The sequence below is a fragment of the Oncorhynchus kisutch genome, linkage group LG4 (assembly GCF_002021735.2).
Source record: "Oncorhynchus kisutch isolate 150728-3 linkage group LG4, Okis_V2, whole genome shotgun sequence".
Taxonomy (NCBI): domain Eukaryota; kingdom Metazoa; phylum Chordata; class Actinopteri; order Salmoniformes; family Salmonidae; genus Oncorhynchus; species Oncorhynchus kisutch.
This window is the reverse complement of record NC_034177.2, coordinates 79,220,170-79,235,652: the sequence shown is the minus strand read 5'-3', so window position 1 is coordinate 79,235,652 and position 15,483 is coordinate 79,220,170. Positions and strand designations below refer to the sequence as shown.

Genomic DNA, 15,483 nt, shown 5'->3' with positions numbered 1-15,483 from the left:
GTCTAAAAGAAATGTGAGATAATGTCTAGATGCTTTTTATAGTGGAGATCAAGTTTATAAATACCTGGCTGGGATGATGAGACAGTCGATTGCACAGTCAGATGGAACAGAGTAAAAATAGGAATTTAATTAACGTCATAGATTTAGCTGGTGGTAACTTGTGGAATAGACTTTTAACCAATCAGCATTCAGGATTAGACCCACCCGTTGTATAAATCTGTAATACATTTGTTCTGTACTGTAGACTTTGTACAAGTGTCTCTGGGTTTGCTATTTTAATCTTTAATCCTTTGGAAATGGGTAACTGAGGAGACTAATGTGCCAACTCACTTTGCCCCGAAAGAGAAGTGAGGCATGAAAGCAAGGAAGGGCATTGGGGCACACTGGTCACGCTTTTAATTTAATCTTGTGCAATCAAATCAAAATCATGGAATATCGATGTACAATCAGGTCCAAAATGAACGTCACCCTTGACAAAGATGAGTAAAAAAGACAGCATAAAATAAATAATACAAATACTGACCTACTGAGCAATTGTTCAGAAAAATGGATTTTGTTTAACAAGTAATGCTATTTCTCTCTCAAAGAAATAGGGGTAAAATTATTGGCACCCCTAAAGATTATTATAAATATAAACAAACAAAATAAAATCTGCATTAACATTCTACTTGTTTAAATTATTCTTATCTTAAGGAATGCGTTTTGGTCTTCCATGGCTTCCTGTTTTACTGGGGTAGAAAAATGAAGTAACACGCATAGGAAAAAGCAAAGAACTCACAAATGGTTATTGACCTTCATAAATCAGGTAATGGGTACTGGAACAGTGGTAATCTTGCCTGATTTTGAATGCATGTGTATCTTTTCCCCACGCACAGTGAGGAAGATGGTTCTGGAGGCAAAGAAATGTCCAAGGGCCACAGCTGGAGAATTACAGAACTTGGTCACATCTTCAGGTCACCAAGTTTCCAAATCTACAATTTGACGCCATCTCCTTTGCCAATAGGCTCTTAGTAGCGGTTGCCAGAAAGACACTTTCATTGAGAGCAACCAACAAATGTAAATGCCTGGAGTTTGCTAAACGGCATTGGCACTTGGATTGGAACAGGCGCTATGGTCAAATAGAGCACTTTGGCCCGAGAAAGAAGGATACATATGCAGAAAAGAACCTCATACCTACTGTAAAATATTGTGGGGAAGCTTTGCTGTTACAGGGCTATTTTGCTTCCACCAGCTTGGAAAACCAATATGAATTGTATATGTCAACATAATGCAAAAATTCAACATGGATGGTCTCATGTTGGTGAGCTAAACAAAGATAAATATTCAAACCAAGTCAATGGTCAATACCAACATGAATGAAGCAGGTCTTTATTGTCGATCATCAGTGATCAAATGGCAACTTGTCAGCAAGCTAGTTCATATAATAAGCAGTTAATTGGATAATGATTTAATTCATGAAACACATTCATGCAAAGTTCATCCTGGATTGGGCAGATCGATAGTCCACAGAGAAGGGGAACAGAAAACATATTGAATGTACCCATAACAGAATACTATCTTTCTCCCTCTTCCTAACATCACATTATGTATTCATTGATAAAGTACATGTACAACAGTCAATGCTTTAGATTGGATACTTTATCTTGACATTCTTAAAAATGTAGGTACATGTAGTTTGTAATAGCCTTGATTGGTTAGCATTTAGTTATGAATGCTGTAGTTTGTCATCGCTGCAAGTTTTTTCTTCCTGATTCCATTCCATATTAAGTTCCATCTCTCTCACCAAACAATCTTTTCAATCATGTCAAATTACACACAGATATTTAACACATTTTTGTTAGTTTGAATGCAGCAGCATTATTAGAGCTTGAGGAGGTCTCATCCAACAATTTGATACTTCTGAAAAATAAAGTTAACAAAACAAATGCAATTACAATTTTTTTCTCAACAGTTCTTTGATTTATCAAATAAAAATAAAGATTACCTTTTGTCTCAAGAAGTAACTATATTATGTACAATAAACTATTATGGAACACCAGAAGCAAGTATATTTCAAGGCATGCCAAATTTCTTAGAAATGCTGATTGGTAAAAAAGTAAAATAGATGGCCCAATTAAAAGCAAACTTTTATTAGTGTGAGCCAATGAAATTGCTTCATATTAAACTGTGAATGATTGGCATCACATAGCAGCTCTACCTGAGTGCATGTCTCACTAAATTGTTCAAGACATTTTGGGGTGACATCAGAAAGTTGTTGGTGTATTGTATGAAGCAAAATAACTGGATTTGAAAACGTATTGTACTAGAGTAGATGTTTCGTTGTATTGTAAGTTGTATTATCCTTGTCATTTGATGAGAGAAATTATGATTCCTGTAAGATAAAAGGGTAACACATTATACGTGAAGCACAGAATAACATACTGAGAAAAGACAAAGAAACATAGTGACATTTAAAGTGCAAAATAAATCAAATTCTACAGTGATGTTTTTAATATGTAAGTAGGTACACGGTATGTTCAGAATCATAGGATTTTGTAACTGGTCAAATGTTTTAGCAAAATGTCGTAAATGGGAATGATTGATGATTTACACCTGAAGTCAACATTCTATGAAACTATATAACTAGAACTACTTCCTCATGTGTATAAACTGTGAAGGACTTTTCAAGATGTTCAGAACTGGGACCGGAGAAAAATGGGGTAGGGCCATGCTATTTCATTTTTAGTCAGGGGGGGGTTGAGTATTTTTTTTGTATCTAATCCAGGTTCGATTAAATGTCATATTGCTCAAGAGTTTGAGAAGTAGTTGCTTATTACATCTCAATGTGTGCCCGATGCTGTCCCTCATCCCTGATTATCTGCAGGGTGTGCAATATTAAGTGCTCCTAGTGTGGTCTCAATCAAATGATCCATATTCTATAGGCTATAGGCCTAGGTTATATGAAGAGCATACTCGGAGAAGCACAGGGCAAAGTTATATTTCCAAGAAAATGTACTTCCCGTGTTTTTGCGCTGCTGGGATGGTGTATATAAAACTAGGCTACACAGCATTATACACTTCAATGGATAGGCTCTCCCAATCATGAGCCCCGGCCTGCCCTGCTCTTGCTGATGTAAACCCTTTTGTGCTGCCTAACCAATGACTGTGCTGTATACGTTGGCACTTCAGGAGATGAGTGAATGGCTTCTTTTGAAAATGATGTTGACATTTTTATTTTATTTTTTACAATTCCTGTGCGTTCGGACTGGGCCTGTTCATGTCCTGTTCAGTTTGAGAGGGAAAACGTGGCGATGAAAAGGAAGACCGGTGGTAAGCTTGCTACTGCTTTAATTGATTTGAATAAAAACGATATGTTTCGCTGCCCATAATGAATATATTTCTCAGACTTATTGACCTCACAATAAGCCAGATTCTAGTAATTTACACAACCAACATTACTATGAAGCACCAGCCACAGATATTTGAGAAGGCTTTAATTCATTTAAACGGTCTTCATTTTAATTTGACTTTAGGCTACTAACAACAAGAGCGTTTTGTGTTGAAGACTATGTCTTCATATTCAAGAAATACGAGCTAGGCCTTCCTGTTTGACAGGAGGTAGGTCTTCATATTTGAGATAGGGCTTGTGATTGATGTGATTGGCTTGATGAAACATGGCTCAAACCTGATGAATTTACTGCGTTACATGAGGCCTCTCCTTCTGGTTACACTAGTGACCATATCCCCACACATCCTGCAAAGGCAGTGATGAATTCATGAACTTCTTCAATGAAAAGATCATGATCATTAGAGAGCAAATTCAAGACTATGCGTATTTATTTCTACAAAACTCAATTGTCCTGGGTCTGCACAGAACTCCCAGGACCTCGAATCTTAGGAGAAGTTTTTTAATCGTGTATCTCTAGACACAATAATAGTCATGGCCTCTAAATCTTCCAGCTCTAAACTACTGTAAGAGCTACTTCCTGTGCTTGGCCGTCCTATGTTGAACATAATAAACGGCTACCTATACTCTGGATGTGTACCAAACTCACTAAAAGTGGCAGTAATAAAGCCGCTCCTTAAAAAGCCTTGAGAGAGATAAAAAAAATCTGCCAATATCGAATCTCCCATTCCTCTGAAATTGTTATTTAAAAAGCTGTTGCTCAGCAACTCACTGCTTTCCTGATGACAAATAATGTAAACTAAATGCTCCAGTGTGGTCTTAGACCCAATCGTAGTACAGAGACCGCGATGGTGAAGGTGGTAAATTACATTTTAATGGTGTCAGACTAAAGCTCTGCGTCTGTCCTCGTGCTCCTAGACATTTGTGCCGCTTTTGACACCATCGATCACCACATGCTTTTGGAGAGTTTGGAAACCATAAGTGGTTTACACAGACGTTTATGTGTGGTTTAGATCTTATCTGTCGAAAATATATCATTCTGTCTCTGTGGATGGTTTGTCCTCTGAAAAATCAAAATTAAGTTTGGGTGTTCCTCAAGGTCTGTTTTAGGACCACTATTTTTTTCACAATAGATTCTATCTCTTTTGGATGTAATTCGGAAACACAATGTCAACTTTCACTGCTATGCAGACAACACAGCTGTACATTTTGATGAAACATGGTGAAGCCCCAAAACTGCCTACCCTGGAAGCCTGTGTTTCAGACATAAGGAAGTGAATGGTGGCAAATGTTTTACTTATAAACTCTGACAAAAGAGAGATGCTTGTTCTAGGTCCCAAGAAACAAATAAATCTTCTGTTGAATCTGACAATTAATCTTGATGGTTGTACAGTTGCCTCAAATAAAACCTAACCTACAAAGCATTACATGGACTTGCTCCTACCTATCTCTCTGATTTGGTCCTGCCGTACATACCTACACGTACGCTACGGTCACAAGATGCAGGCCTCCTCATTGTTCCTAGTGTTTTTAATTAAGCAGCTAGCGAGGGCGTTCCCCTATAGAACTCCATTTTTATGGAATGGTCTGCCGATCCATGTGAGAGAAGCAGAATCGGTCTTGACCTTTAAGTCTTTACTGAAGACTCATCTCTTCAGTAGGCCCTATGATTAAGTGTATTCTGGCAGAGGGGTGTGACGGTGAACGGCAAGGCTCTGGAGTGACGAACCACCCATGTTGTCTCTGACTAGCTGGCTCCCCTCTCTCCACTGGGTTTCTCTGCCTCTGTCCTTATTATGGGGGCTGAGCTACTGGCTTGTTAGTGCTCTCCCATCCCGTCCCTAGGAGGGGTGCATCAGGTCGTGCCAGGCTTTATTCCCACTATACTCGACTTGAGTGGGTTGAGTGATTGACGTGATCTTCCTGTCCGGTTTTGCACCCCCTCGGGATTGTGCGGTAGGGGAGATCCACATTGTCTCAGGGTAGTATGTTGGTGGTCTGTTGATATCCCTGTGGTGGTGTGGGGGCTGTGCTTTGGCAAAATAGGTGGGGTTATATCCTGCCTAGTTGACCCTGTTCGGGGGTATCGTTGGACGCGGCCACAGTGTCCCCCGACCCCCCCCTGTGTCAGTCTCCGGTATCTATGCCGCAATAGTCTATGTGCCAGGGGGCTAGGGTCAGTCTGTCCTATTTGGTGTAATTATCATGTCTTATCTGATGTCCTGTGTCATCTTAAGTATGCGCCCTCTAATTCTCCAATCTCTCACTTGCTCTCTCTCTCCCCTCCAGGAGGACCTGAGCCCTTGGACCATGACTCAGGACTACTTGGCCTGACAACTCTTGGCTGTTCTCCCTCCCAAGTCCACCTGGTCATGCTACTGCTCAATTATTGCTGATCTGCCTGCGGCTATGGAATCCTGACCCGTTCACTGGACATGCTCCCTCGCACTCTCTCTCCTTCCCCTTCTCTCTATACCACACCTGCTGTCTCAACCTCTGAATGCTCAGTTATGAAAAGCAAACTGACATTTACCCCTGAGGTGCTGACCTGTTGCAACCTCTATAAACACTGTGATTATTATTTGACCCTGTTGGTCATCTATGGATGTTTGAGAATCTTGAAGAACGATCTGGCCTTAATGGCCATGTACTCTTATAATCTCCACCTGGCACGGCCAGTAGAGGACTGACCACCCCTCAGAGCCTGATTCCTCTCTAGGTTTCTTCATAGGTTCCAGTCTTTATAAGGAGTTTTTCCTAGCTACCGTGCTTTTACATCTGCATTGCTTGCTGTTTGGGGTTTTAGCCTGGGTTTCTGTATAAGGGTCTAGTCTGCTATTTAAGAAATACATTGTGAAGGATTTGTGACAAGCTACAGGCAGGCAGGAGTGGACAGCATTTCAACAGCACATCAACAACAGCACTTTAACAACATGCCTATACATTTTTCATTAAGGCTGTTTAAAATAATTACTTAGAATGAAATATCAATGAAACGAAAAATTCCTAATTGGGCTACACTGTCATTCTACAGTGCCTTTGAATTGACTTTTAGAAACATGAGTTTGGCCCGTCTTTGGTTTGAGGATCATGCGGTGAGCTATGCATGTCTATTTTGTAACAGGAATGTAACAGAATACAATAGAATGAATTAGAAAATGATAGTTTCACAATTGAATAAAGTTGCAAGTGCATATAGGCCTACCTGAAGATCTGCGGCTGCTGTGTTAAAAAACAAATGCATTTTTCTCTAATTCATTGATGATCAGATACTCAGTCATAACTGGTTCGGTTGTTCTACATGTTTACAGTTGATAGACAACTTTAGCACTGTTCCAAACTGTTCCAAACTGAAGACGATCCTCTTTTTTTAACAATAGCGTATAGAAATCAAAACGTCTCCTGTGCTGCAGCATGCGCTCATTCGTTGTCATGCACTGTTGAGGTATTAGACGAAATTCTGCTTCTGAGTTGATAAAAGGCTATTTTTTTCTCAGAACTGCAAATAAGATGATAGATTCATGCAGTGCTTTTATTATAAAGCAGAGCTTTTCACCACTACTCTTGTCCACAGTGGTCTGCGAATCCACAACCTTCTGGCCCACCGCCCTTGCTACTTAGCCATGTAATGCTTACGAAACGGTTTCATGTAATGCTTACAGTTTCTAAAACTGCATATCTAAGGCTATCTGTCCTACGAGTGAGGGTAAACATTAGGCATGTTGTCTGCTATCCACTTTGTTTGAATTATTATTTTGGGTATAGGGGAAGGTCACTAGTGTTTTTTCAAGTGTGCAATATTTTTTACTGAAGGGAGGGCCATCCATTTTCTTTTCAGAGAGGTCTGATTTCCTCCAGGTATCCCTCATTATAAATAAAGTACAGTCCCTAATACAACAATAACAGAAATCATGTTAATTTGGACACATTCCACAGTATCTATCTTTAAATGTGCTTCTGATTTAATATGAGCCTCAAATGGCAACCTACTCCCTATGGGCTCTGGTCAAAAGTAGTGCACTAAATTGGGAATAAAGAGCCATTTGGGACTCTGTAGGTACATCTAATTAACTCCTCCAAAATAAAAGCCACTCATGATCATATCTGGGTGAACCGTTTCAAGAACGTAGACAAGAACACATGCTGACCATTACAAAGCCACAAGTACATCGACTTTATGCATTCATTTCGATTACCTCAAAATCCTTTTCTATCTCAATGAAAAAGACAGAGGAATAATGACACTTATTTTGGTAACACTTTACAATAAAGGTACCTTAATTTAAAGCGTCACCCTTAGTTTAAACAGAGATATTGGCCTACTGCATGAAACATTTAGCAGCACTTGAAGCAGCTCCTGGTGAAGTGTGATATTGTCTTATGAACACCTTCATAGGGCTTTATGAGACTGTATACTACTATATCGTGGCACAGGTTTTCATTCCAAAATGCAGATTTACCAGTCCCTGATTATTATCTACATGACGGTAACTTTACTCAAAGCACCTTGGAAAGTGTTATAATGCTTTTAAAACCTTAATAGAATCTCATAGATGCAGTCATTGAGCATTGTGAAACTTGACAATCAAGTAATAAGGCATGAGAGAGATATTCATATTATATAACAGTCTCTGGTACCTTATTGCTTTATTGTAGTTTCATAATGCTCCATGACTTCTATAAGGTGCTATGAACGCTTATAACGCAATATAACAGTTCAGAACTCTTCATAAGAAGGAACGTCAAGTGTTACCTAAACTACTATCCGTGGTCTGACCTAAATAACGTTCATCCTATAATTTAGCTATATATTATTTTCATATCCCACGTAATCATTTTAATTTAAAGCACTTCTTTAAGCAAACTAGTAAGTGAGAACAGAGGAGGCTGCTGCTCTGCTGTTGCAGTTTTTTTTCTTCCCTGGAAGCGTTAGTGATGGGAGGAGTAGACAAGAACTGGTCTTAGAACAGGTCTTATTAAGGCATACGAGGGCTGCTGTACTGAGTCAGAATCACAGGGGGGCTAGGGGAGGCTAGTGGAACCACATAACAAATCAGGCACCCCACAATCGATATGGACATTGGGCACCATCATCGTGCAGAGCCCCAAGAGTCAATGTGTAATTCGAACCCTGCTAAGGAACAAGTTCCCAGACAGGTGCAGGGAGGCCTCAGCTGCAGGAGGAGGTAACAAACACCCACTTCCCTAGTCTGTGGCATTGGGGGTCACACCCACTTCCCTAGTCTGTGGCATTGGGGGTCACACCCACTTCCCTAGTCTGTGGCATTGGGGGGTCACACCCACTTCCCTAGTCTGTGGCATTGGGGGTCACACCTACTTCCCTAGTCTGTGGCATTGGGGGTCACACCCACTTCCCTAGTCTGTGGCATTGGGGGTCACACCCACTTCCCTAGTCTGTGGCATTGGGGGTCACACCAACTTCCCTAGTCTGTGGCATTGGGGGTCACACCCACTTCCCTATTCTGTGGCATTGGGGGTCACACCCACTTCCCTAGTCTGTGGCATTGGGTGTCTCACCCACTTCCCTAGTCTGTGGCATTGGGGGTCACACCCACTTCCCTAGTCTGTGGCATTGGGGGTCACACCAACTTCCCTAGTCTGTGGCATTGGGGGTCACACCAACTTCCCTAGTCTGTGGCATTGGGTGTCTCACCCACTTCCCTAGTCTGTGGCATTGGGTGTCTCACCCACTTCCCTAGTCTGTGGCGTTGGGGGTCACACCCACTTCCCTAGTCTGTGGCATTGGCGGTCACACCAACTTCCCTAGTCTGTGGCATTGGGGGTCACACCAACTTCCCTAGTCTGTGGCATTGGGGGTCTCACCGCTGCCTGGTGCTCTCTATTACTGGTTTTGTTCTTGGCCTTAACTGTGATTAGAAGCAGACCCCTCTTTGTTATCTTAAGCTGAGAGTTGAAACATAGTGTTTTTGCACAAACACGTTTGAGGTCGTGGAGTTACTCTGACATACAGTAGATAAAGGGGTGTGTGAAGTGCATTGTGGGTGGTCTGGTGGATAGATAGCCCTGATACACTAAGCTAGGCTATATTATCTGGTGGTTGTCTTGCTCTCAGAAGCATCTGACTTCCCCTTGGTGGGTATGGATGTAGATGACAACGGGTAAAGTTTGCCTCGCCTCCTGGGCGTCCCAGGGGCTGAGGAATCATCGGTTTGAGGCGGTCTGGGTTTTAGAGGAAGTGCAGTCTGCGCCCGCACGGATATGAGCTGCCTCCGGACTTCTGTAACTGCAGCCCCCCGGCGTGGGCGCTGAGGGGAGGGGCTGTCGGTCCGGGAAGTGGAGTAGCAACAGGGGGAGGTGCTGAGGCTACGGGGGGAGGGGCATGCAGAGAGAGGGGTTCGGGAGATGACCCCACGCAGGGGGGTCTGGGGGGTGGAGAATAAGGAGGAGTTGGTCCCGGGTCCGGGTCGGGACTGCAGAGTCTGGGACCTCTGGTGCAGTGGAACATTTATTCTTGGGGTCCTAGTTTTGTGAGATTGATGCCTGAAACACAGAGATACAATACAGAGATAGTCATATATGTAGAATGATGCTTTGAATTCTGAATTATGTTCTAGAATTATGCTTAAAGATCATAATCTGGAGGTTTTCACATAATATTATTATCCATTCAGAATACTATTCAAAGGGCTGGGTGAACAACAGAGTGGATAAAAGGCAGCCTTTGCGTGAGCCCCTAGAGATCGGGAATTGATAAGAACATGTGTTTCCTGTCAAATACGCTTTTAATTTAACCTACCTAGCATATATAGTTGAAAGTTGGGGTTTGTGGAGATTAGCACTGGGGCCAGTTTGGGAGACAGCATGAAATGGTGTAACAGAGGATCCCTGTAGCTTAACAGCCGTGACAGGACGGGGTATTCTGCTCCTTTGACGCCCCTCACTCCTCTCCCCCCAAATTCCCCTCTCCTTCCTGGGCAGATAGTTGTCCTCATCATGGGTGTCTTCCTCTGACTGGATCTCTGCTGGAACTTTACAGCCATCATCCGCAGAGGACGCAGAGGAAACAGAAGCCAGTCTTAGCATGCGACCTTGCCTCCTTTCCATGACCAGCCGGGCTAGGTGAGGTCGCTTGGCCCTCTGACGAGACTTGAATGACTGGGACGCCGCCGACTGGTCCTGGTCCGAGCTGGTGTCCTCCTCAGACCGAGAGAGAACCGGGATTCGGCTAATTTTCTGAGGCCTGGTCTGTTTGCTGGCCTCTGCCAATTTTTCTGGATCACCAGGGTCCTTGGGTTCCTCCTGTGGAGAAACCTCATTGTTTTGTTCGAGATGGATCTGGCTCTCCTTCTCTGCTAACATCACGTCTTGGGCAGGCTCCATCTCAGGCGAAACGACAATAGGGGTGTCCTCTGTTTCAGACTCTAACTTGGTTTCTATTGAAATGGCCAGGATATCCTGGGCTTCAGATTCTTCTTGGCCACGAAGAATGGGAGAGGAGAGGTTTGACTGGATCGCTGGCTGGGCTTCGTCCCCAAGTTCTGGCTCTTCTTCCATCTCTTTTTCTGGGGGGATTAACTCCTCAACCTCTTTCTTTGCAACATCCTTTTCCTCCTCCTTAGTCCTGTTGTCTCTCTCTGGGGAACCTGGGATTTCTCTCTCGGGATCTTCCTCCTTTGACCTACTCTCTCTCTTCTCCTCTTCCTCCTCCTCAAACCTGCTCACTTCGTCCCCTTCCTCGTCTTTCTCAAAGACATTGCTTTCTGATCCACTCTCCCTCCTCTGTACGTCGTATGTCTTTTGGAACTCCCCTTCAGATCCACTCTCCCTCCCCTCTTCACTGTCTCTGTTTGGAACCTTGCCCTCAGATCCACTCTCCCTCCCCTCTTCACTGTCTCTGTTTGGAACCTTGCCCTCAGATCCACTCTCCCTCCCCTCTTCACTGTCTCTGTTTGGATCCTTGCCCTCAGATCCACTCTCCCTCCCCTCTTCACTGTCTCTGTTTGGAACCTTGCCCTCAGATCCACTCTCCCTCCCCTCTTCACTGTCTCTGTTTGGAACCTTGCCCTCAGATCCACTCTCCCTCCCCTCTTCACTGTCTCCGTTTGGAACATTGCCCTCAGATCCACTCTCCCTCCCCTCTTCACTGTCTCTGTTTGGAACCTTGCCCTCAGATCCACTCTCCCTCCCCTCTTCACTGTCTCTGTTTGGAACCTCGCCCTCAGATCCACTTTCCCTCTCCTTCTCAAAGTCTGAACGGTCCACATCGGATCTGCTCTCCCTGCTCCTCTCTTTCTCTCCATCTAAGACATCCTGCTCTTTCTCTTCCTCCGAGTGGTTCTCCTGTTCGTCTGTGGGCTCCTCAACCAGCCCAGGGAGCAGCAGCCTGAGCTGCAGAGTCCCTGAGGAGCTCATCACATTATGGTGGGTAGTCTCGGCAATGTGTACGAATGTCCGCTCTACTTTGGTGAAAGGAGGGGAGGTGCTGGTGGGAGTAACAACATTGGGCGCCACATTGACCAGGATGGCGGAGATGGCCGTCGAAGGCGGTTTGGGCTCGGACTTCAACTGCGAGAACAAAGTACCTGGCTCAGACACGTCCAGCAGGCTTCCCAGAGGTCCCAGAGCTCTCTCGCACTGGGGTGTGATGGCTGCCAGCGTCCCCTGGTGACTCCCGGCATCGTCCGGGGGCAGATCACCCACCACGGCAAGGGACCTCCTCACGTCTCCAGGGGAAAAGAGCACCAGGGTCTTGGAGCCTTCCTCCAGCTCCAGGTCCGGATCACCACCAAACCCCATTCCTGAAGAGGCCCGGCGAGGGTATTCCTGAGGAGGCTCGTCTGCAAGGAGAGTAGAGGGAGCTCCATCATCACCCTCTTGGCTGTGCTCGCTGCTCTTGGGGCTCCCATCACCGCTGGACACTGCCCCAGCCCCAGCCCCGACCTCAGCAGCATCCACATTCCCATCCTGATCCTGCTCAACACATGTTCTGGAATCAACCTCAAAGGAGGTTTGGAGTGGTGGAAGGGTGGCGGCGCCGGTGAGCATAGCAGAGAGGAAGTCCACCCGTCGAAAGCGATGCTGGGCCAGCGTGGGTAGTTTAGGCCTCTGGAAGTTGAGGTCCTCCCCACTGCCACCCTGGTATGGGCTGATCTGCTCCAGGGCCTGCAGCACATCACAAAGAGAGGCTGTAGTACACAAGTATCGAAGAAAAGGAAATACTTTCCCTGAACCCCATACTCTTAGAAAGAAAGGTGTTATTGTGTTATTCAGCTGTCCCCATGGGATAATCCCTTGGAGAACCCTTTTTGCTTCCAGATAGAGCCCTTTTCACAGTGGGTTCTACATGGAACCAAAAAGGGTTCTACCTGGAACCAAAATGTGCTCTCCTATGGGGACAGCTGAAGAACCCTTTTGGAACCCTTTTTTTCTAAGAGTGTAGGACATAATAATGAAATATCAGATGTATTATCTAACAATGAGTTAATGAAATGAAAAGGACAAACATACAAAGAACACCCTAACAAAGACTTCAGTACACATCAATACACACAGACACCTGCAAACTGTTGCAGAGCAGAACCAGTGTATGACCTTAAAAACATGAATATATTAGAAAACTTTGGATACGTTTAAAAATGACTACCACAGCATCAAACCATTTTCCATTAGCCATTACTGAATAAACGCAAAAGGCAGCAAAGGCTAAGTTAAGTACTTCCCAAAGCCTTTAATCATATTTTGGTTGTATACAAGCGTCTGAGAAATGTCTAGTATAGTTGACATACATGGATGAAAAAAGGCACAGAAAGTCCATAGCACAGCATTGTACATATAATACTGTATATATGTACATGTTATGTTCTCTGTTTTCTTTTAAATTGCTCAACCCAGGTGTGATTTCATGTGTAGCCATGGTTACAAACAGTGCATTGCCAAATATATGTACAGCTGTGAAGCAAATATACAAGATCACACGACGAGATGACATCAAAGTGTTGAAACGATGTCGATCCAGCAATGTACTAATATCCATTTTTTTGTGTGTTTCTTTAAAAAAATGGCTTGATATACATGCTTTTAAATACATAATGTTATACATAACTCTACAGGGTTATTGTGATACAAAAACAAATGCTTCTAATATATTCACAAAAAGAGAATAGTGACTGTACTGTCCTCTACCGACAGACACTCACAGATCACGATGTTGTTCAAATAATGGTTGACATCTTTTACATTCGCTCCAAAGTGTTAAAAAACTATGATTGCCACTGTATTATCTTACATATTCCCATTCCAACCCACCTCCCACATATATTATTTGCAATGAACAGGAGAATAGTTCCGTTTTTCCAGTACTGCGAGTCATTAGACAGCCTTTGAAGAAGTATTTTTTATTTCTCCTTTATTTAACCAGGTAGGCCAGTTGAGAACACCTTTATTTAACCAGGTAGGCCAGTTGAGAACAAGTTCTCATTTGCAACTGCGACCTGGCCAAGATTGGGACACTGGGCAATAAATAAGTGACTCAGAAACCAGACAATGTTTTTCCTCTTGCCGTCGGTCTTTCCACAAGCACAAATAAGTCACCAAGATCTACATGCAATCAGGACAGTACACACAGGACTGGAGCAACATTACACAGGCTACTAAGCAGCATCATCACAGTATATGATTGCATGCCATTTTACATGAGAATGCTTCTGTAGGAAAACTCCCAAAACCCACTTCAACATTACCAGACAAACTAAATGTTTTTAACAGATGCCTACCAACCCTACTTAGGTATTCACTGATCTGTGGGTGTACTTTTCTTGTTAGGAAATAAACCAAAGTGCAGCAGATAAACTGTAGACCAGTGTAAACAAGGACCTATCACCTCAGACTTTACTAGTTCAAGCGAAGTGGCGTCCGATATCATTTATTGTACGAACTGAACTGATAGGGCCCATATTCACAAAGCATCTCAAGAGAAGGAGTGCTAATCTAGCATACATTTTTCCTTTTAGATCATAATGAATTAGATTACATGGACAGGGGAAACCTGATCTTAGATCAGCACTCCTACCCTAAGATGCTCGACATAGAGCCTCAGAACTAAGCTTCATCAGAGGGTGATGAATACATTCAGTGAATGTCATTATTGGATCACTGAAAACAGTGAAATGGATGGAAGACCAACTGGGCAACTGTATTATATCCCCCCCCCCCATTATACAATCTAGACATGGCCTCAATTCAATTAAACCTGCATTGTGGTGTTAAAGCAGTATAGCTCTTCTTTTCCCATGGTCAAATGAAATGAATTGATAGAGTGGTGTTGGGTCAAATCCATAGAATTAGGAATCAGAATGGATCATAACAGGAGTGGTGTGATGGAAAACATCCAATCATGTTGATTTTATCAACATTGGTGTCATATTGGCTTAGATGTGATGGTAGGAAGATTTGAATTTCACATTGACATAAATCAATGCCTACTAATAATTAAATAGTGTCTCTATGGTTAAATCCTGGATTTAGAGACATAAGTCCTACTACTACTGGCCCAAAGCGAGCAGCTCCGGCACCATATAGGCCTACTCCCCCTTGCGGCAGGGATCCCGGTTCAAACCCCATATGAGCCCTGCTGCTCCTATCCTGTTATTAAGTAATTATTATGAAAAGGAGTTTGGAAATTCTCTTCTCCTTTGTAAAAAAATAAAAAGCACTAGTACTAGGTAGAGAGGTAAGTTTGTAAACAAAGGCACTGCGTAAACATTACTAGGCCAGGTTCAATTGAATATCAGCCTAAGTCCCATCCTTTTAAAACAATTACAGTAGTTAGCAACACATTTTGACAATATGGATATTTCACAAATCTATAGTTAAGACTGGTGCATCAAAATGAAAGTGTGTTTCTTAACAAGAGCTGTGTCCTCTGTCCAGACTCAAAGGCAAGATAAATTAAATAATTCACAACAGTAAACTAGAAACAATTATGGAAAATAAATCATTATTGCTGGTAACACTAGTAATACTGTAACAACTGAAACTGAATACAATATGATAGACATGTTATAAACGTGTTATATACATCTTATAAACATTTATATGCAGCATTCCACTGCAATGAG

General features: G+C 43.1%; 1 protein-coding gene across 1 annotated transcript in view; it reads right to left on the bottom strand.

Annotated features, from left to right (window-relative positions):
• Window positions 1-6,144: 6,144 nt before the first annotated feature.
• Window positions 6,145-15,483, bottom strand: part of LOC109878940 (tau-tubulin kinase 1-like) — a 39,404-nt gene continuing 30,065 nt past the window's right edge. The window contains exons 14-15 of the mRNA XM_020471137.2: window positions 10,164-12,529; window positions 6,145-9,907 (exon numbers count right to left, since the gene is read on the bottom strand). Coding sequence (XP_020326726.2) covers window positions 9,454-9,907; window positions 10,164-12,529 — 2,820 coding nt within the window. The 3' untranslated portion in view covers window positions 6,145-9,453. The remainder of the gene's footprint in view (window positions 9,908-10,163; window positions 12,530-15,483) is intronic.